Source organism: Corapipo altera, unplaced genomic scaffold (assembly GCF_003945725.1).
Source record: "Corapipo altera isolate COAL_440 unplaced genomic scaffold, ASM394572v1 0, whole genome shotgun sequence".
In the NCBI taxonomy this organism is placed as follows: Eukaryota; Metazoa; Chordata; class Aves; order Passeriformes; family Pipridae; genus Corapipo; species Corapipo altera.
The window spans coordinates 42,064,526-42,070,525 of record NW_020884872.1 but is presented as its reverse complement, the minus strand read 5'-3'; the positions used below and the strand labels follow the sequence as shown (position 1 = coordinate 42,070,525).

At 37.6% G+C, this 6,000-nt stretch overlaps 1 protein-coding gene across 1 annotated transcript in view; it reads left to right on the top strand.

Moving 5' to 3' along the window:
- GPC6 (glypican 6) overlaps window positions 1–6,000 on the top strand; it is a 539,625-nt gene that overhangs the window by 179,673 nt on the left and 353,952 nt on the right. The window contains exon 3 of the mRNA XM_027645576.1: window positions 2,512–2,903. Coding sequence (XP_027501377.1) covers window positions 2,512–2,903 — 392 coding nt within the window. The remainder of the gene's footprint in view (window positions 1–2,511; window positions 2,904–6,000) is intronic.

The window sequence follows — 6,000 nt, the reverse complement described above, 5'->3', positions numbered from 1 at the left end:
GGAAGGGAAGGGAAGGGAAGGGAAGGGAAGGGAAGGGAAGGGAAGGGGAGGGAAGGGAAGGGAAGGGAAGGGGAGTATCTGTACCTAAAGAACTCCCAAAGGACCTCTCTGTCAGAAACCATAGTCACTTTACATGAATTCCTATATTCTTCTTACTGTCAGCCTTATCAGGACTGGGAATTTAAAGAATGCTCAATGAAATTAGGTACTCAAAATCCACACAGGGTGTAGACGTATGTACATCTTCTCAGTAAATGCTTCCTAATGCTGAAGAGCTCTGTGCAGCTATGCTGGATTTTTCTCAGTTAGGAGCAAGACTGCATGTGCAATGTATCAGATGCACCATAGTATGGCATTCAGGTCTCAAGTTCTGCTAAAAAAGGAAAGCTATGCAGAATACATGGTAATTAAATGAAATTGTCTGTTTGTCTCTTTGGTCTTAAAGCTCGTGCATATATTTTTGGGCTTTGGAATCAGACAACAAACTGTTTCTACCTTTGCATGTTGTCCTACAGTCAGGTGTTGCTTTTGCTTAAATTACAGATGGAAAAGAAAATACAAGGGAACTTATCAGACTGGGAATATTCATAGAATATCCACTCAAACATAATACAATTTTGTGTCTCTAAAAATTGCCTCTAGATGTTTGTGCATATATTTTGTTGAAGGCAATTATTGCATCATGTCATGCTGCAATATTTTCTGCAGTCTTGATCCAATTCAGTAAGTCCAGCTTGACTCATGGTGACACCTAGTCATCACTGGAATTAGGCTAGCTCCTAGGTTGAATTGCATTATAGCACTAGTTTACCTATGTAAAAATAGAGTGAAAATGTCACCTTGCAGTTGACAAGATAGTGTGACAGCTACGAAGACCCTGTTTTTAATCTGAGTTGTACCGACCATTCAGTAAGAGACTCCAGCAATTCTGTTCTTTCATTTTGTAACTGTGTTGTCTTATCATAGATAAAACATTTTAAAACAATTCACACTTTGTTTCCAGAGACTGTTACTATCTATCTTGCCTCCTAAATTTGCAAATAATGTTTAAAAATGAAAACTAACTAAAGTGTGATCCACGGACTGGACACTCTCCATTTAAGCCTATATAGAGCATGTGATGGTTTGAAATAGCAATCTTTTCTCCATCTTTTCAGTATCTCAGTGTACCTTAGACCTTATTTTTTCCAACTACCTCATAGAAGTGAATGGGCTTCCTTAGACCCTCTGGCTAATAAAGGAAATCTGAATAAAGACATGCTTGTAACGTAAGAAATATCCGGGACATATATAGGTCATATAAATGAATCATCACTTAAAATTAGAAAAAATTATTTCCAGCAGTAACATTGCTCATGACATCCTATTTTGGCAGCAAAAAAATTTCACAAGATATATACTTTAAAACACTGCACAGCTCTCTCCCACCTAGTACTTGAGTGCCTTCCAGTAACACATTAAGTAATATGACTAATGTATGTCTCATCTTCATTCTTTTACTTTAAGCTGAAATGTTACATTATTTTTCAAAAACTACCTGCAAGTTGATGAAATATCATTTTTTCAATGAACATAAAGTTTTTACATTACTTGGAAGACTGTGGAAAAATTCAACCTTTGCAGAAGCACATACAGTTTCTCCTGACATAACTGAACAAGTACCTAGTTGTGTTAGGACAGTTTCTATACTTAAGCATTGCAGAGCAGACTCCTTTCTTGATATATGGAAGATTTGCAGACTAAAAATCAAGCAATCATTCACAGTAGCATTAATTTTGCTGGATGGGAGTTGATTGAGAATTTCTCTAATTAGTACAACATGGGAGATCTCTTTCTGTCTGGAACTAAAAAGGTATCTAATTCTGTAGTTGTTGATTTATTATTCTGATCCTATATAGGGTTACTGATGCAGATAGCTCTCTTAAACTATCTGTCTTTTGTATCAAAGTGTACAGAAGACTAACGGTCTAACTTTTTAATGGTATAATTCTTCTCGTTTCCTCTCAGGTCTCTTTCAACTTCTCTTCAAGAATATTTCCAAATAAATATTCAGATTTATTTCTGTGGTTTTCTTCTACATTGTAAAAAATTTAATCAAAACAGAACTTCTAAAATCATTACATTTCAGTTAAATCATGGTATTAATGATTTTACTTTTAGCTTAGAATATTTAGTATGCTGGCTATGGAGGATATTGCAAGGGGCAGGGATTCCTATTCAAATAGCACACGAAGAAGAAGTGTAACTACCCTCACCGAAGTTCTTTTAAACATGTTTTTCATGCTCAGTGTTATTGGTTCTACATCTTTCTACGTTGTTGGGGAATTTAGTTTATGCTCTATTATCCTTAACCTGTAAATAAAGCATTTTCCTATCCTAATGATGAATTTCAATAGTAAAGTGCTGTGGTAACAACATATTCATACAAACTGTGATATATTAGGAATGCAATTAGAAAACCTTTCATACCTTACTGTTATAACTGTTAACACCTGCTTTTTTTCCCTTCAGAGTTTTTCCGAGAACTTCTGGAGAATGCAGAAAGATCCTTAAATGACATGTTTGTTCGGACATACGGCATGCTGTACATGCAAAACTCTGAGGTTTTCCAGGACCTCTTCACAGAGCTGAAGCGGTATTACACAGGAGGCAATGTGAACTTGGAGGAAATGCTGAATGATTTCTGGGCTCGGCTGCTGGAGCGGATGTTCCAGCTCATAAACCCCCAGTACCACTTCAGTGAGGACTACCTGGAGTGTGTAAGCAAGTACACAGACCAGCTGAAGCCATTTGGAGATGTACCCAGGAAGCTGAAGGTTCAAGTGACTAGAGCGTTCATTGCTGCACGGACCTTTGTTCAGGGGCTGACAGTAGGCAGAGAGGTTGCGAACAGAGTATCCAAGGTAATCTAAAATCAAGGGGTTTTTTTAAGCTTGAATTTGTTCTATACTTGCTAGACAATTGAAATCTGGTTGTATGCTTTTTTTTTTTTTTTCAGTATGAGGCGGTATGTCTGGTTGTTTTTTATGTCCACTGGTACACCCATCCCAAGTTTATAAACAGAGGCAACAGTTGTTTTTCATTCTTTCTGGGGATATTAAGGCAATACTGAATGACTGGAAAGCATTTCTTTGTGCTTAAGACACAATGAAATACTGATATAGATCAATGCTTTAGCATGGTAGTGATTGTCATTTGTAATTCAAAACTGGCTACATATATATAAGATGGGGATTATGATCAGAATTTAAATGTTTCAAGCAAATTTATGCTGCTGTTCATTAGGACAGTACAGCCCTACAGAATACATTCATCATGCAGCTGGGTGATGAATTTTGTTAGAAATGTCTAGTCATGTTTCTGATGAGAAAATAGACAAACAGTGACACCTCTGGAGCTTGAGCTTTCCCAAAGGATGGTTTGACTCACATTTATTTTAGTTTCAATTATTTATCTATGCAAATATTTTTGACAATTATAATCCTTGAGGACTTCACATAATTAAAGCTATGTAAAAAGAAACACATACAAAAATAACCCATCTGGGTACCACAAATGTGCCTGAATTACTTTTTCTTGTACAGTATTTCAAACTCAATTATATTTTACTTAAATGCTATTCCAACTGGATACTTGTTCTGTGATCTTGCCATTTCACAGTCCTCATAGTGTATTTTGACCTTGAATTCTGAAATTATCTAGTGAGATCCACTGTGAAATGCTTAAACACTCACTTTTGAATATAAGTGCCTGAATGACTTTGGTGGTTGACCCATCCAATACTTTACCTCAAGCAGACTCATTTTATTCATTTAAATCACAACCAGAAAGTAAGGTAGAGCCGATATATTGTACAGTAGACTTCAATTCAAGCACTCAAGAAGATGAGCCTTCTATACTTTTCTTAACCTGTATTATGTGATATTTTGCAATTACAAATTAAGAAGCCATGGAACCAGAGAAGGGCTCCATGTCATGAAGGTAGAGCCTGATTTTATGCTTCAGAAACTGCATTGGAGAAAAAGGTTATTTTGCACTTAAAATTTGGTGAGTGAAATATGTGATCCTGGTTAGTCAGCTAGAACCAAAGTCTTTTCCCCCCAGGTGCCTTCCTGGGCTATGGTGTTGCCTTCCTTTGTTTTCTGGCACTGCCAGGTCTTGCCATCCTTTTTGAACAGTGGCAGAACCTCAGCCGGAAATCTCAGACTGCCTAGTCTGGCTGAGGGCAGATATAGCTTTTTAGCCTTCAAGGGTTCAGAATGCATATATCTACAGCCCCAGATTTCCTCTGAAGAGCGATGATGTCCCCATGGGTCACTTTTAAGTGAAAGTGCTGAACTCTGATGTCACTGTTGTCAGCAGAGATTAAGCCTTGCTGCATTAACTGCATCAGACTGTAGCGAGTTAGCTATGTAATTCATATTATTATATGTATAATTTGAGAATCGCTCACAGATTAAGGTCTGAATTGTCTGCTGAGATGTCACTTTCCCTGTGTACATACATGACTGTATAGAATGTGCAAGTGTCTACTCTCACACATCCAGGCAATGTTTCCATCTCAACTTCTGGGTTTTGGGTACATAAGCTCTTTCAAGATCAGGATTTATAACGAGATCACTAAGTGATCCTATGATCCTGTAATGAGAACTACTAGCTCTGCAATCATAAAGTAGGCTTTTTGTAGTGTCACTTGAAGATGATAACAATAGCTCAATAACGCTTCTGGTTTTTTCTTTTAACATGAAAGCAAGACTTGACATAATCTTTAAAAGGACTCAGTGGTTTGGTGCAGGATACACATAGTGATACTCTATTAGACTGCATCTAGAATACTGTGTTCAGTTTTTGGCCCTTCCTGTACAAGAAAGACATTGACAAACTGAAGTGAGTTCAGTGAAGGCAGCCAGCATGATCTGGACTGGATTATTTCTCCTCTGAGGAGAGGCTGTGGGACTGGAGCTTATTCATCTTCATCAGAAGAGGGTGCTGCAAGGGCACTTAGCAATAGCTCCTGGTGCTGGTAGGGAGGTCATTAAAGAAATGCAGCAAAATTCTTCACAGTGGGTCATGGTGTGATATGATGGGCATGAATTGAAGCACTTCCTCTTGTCCTATCATAGCAAGCCCTACTAAAAATCCCATCCCCATCTTTCTTATAAGTCCCCTTTAAGTACTGGAAGGCTGTTAATAAAGTCTACCTGGAGCTTCTCTTCTCCAGGCTGAACAAGCCCAAATCTCTGAGCCTGTCACATAGGAGAGGTACTCCAGCCCTCTAACCGTCTTTGTGGCCCTCCTCTGGACTCAGTACAACAGGTCTACATCTTTCCTATGCTGAGGATTCCAGAGCTGGATGAAGTAATCCAGATGGGGTCTCATGAGAGCAGAGTACAGGGGCAGAATCACCTGTCTTGACCTGCTAATCATGTTTCTTTAGGATCATTATCCTGTGATCCTATTAAAAGATTAATAAAATGAATATTTTTTATTAAATGTAGAATATGCTTTGATTGCAAGAGTAATTTTTGTATTAAAATCTCAGTGTCTGTATTCAGTCCCAGAGCAGATGATAAACAACTGCTGAGTTTGGGACTTTGTGTTACATGCAGCCTGGTGAGGCAGATATGAAGAACCATAAGTGGCACCAAATGTTCAAGATTAATAATTATCCTGTGAAAAGGCTGTGGTTATTCTGAGAATGAAGCTTTTGTGTTCATATTATAACTGTGATTTTCTTGCTGGTTTATCTACTATAGAAAATGACAAATCCTTTTCTTTAATTTTAAAAGACTACAACCGTTTCTTGGAGTTAGCACATAACTTTGCAACATAAAATGAGGCAGGTAAACATCTTTTGTTGCTGTTTTGGAAGTCATCCAGATTAGCATGGATTTCATTCTCATTGTACTCTAAATATTGAGAGATTCTGTGATAAGGATGCCACATCTGGGTAAGTCAAGAGAAATTAATAAAAGAGAAAATGAAAAGTGGAACTGTTGC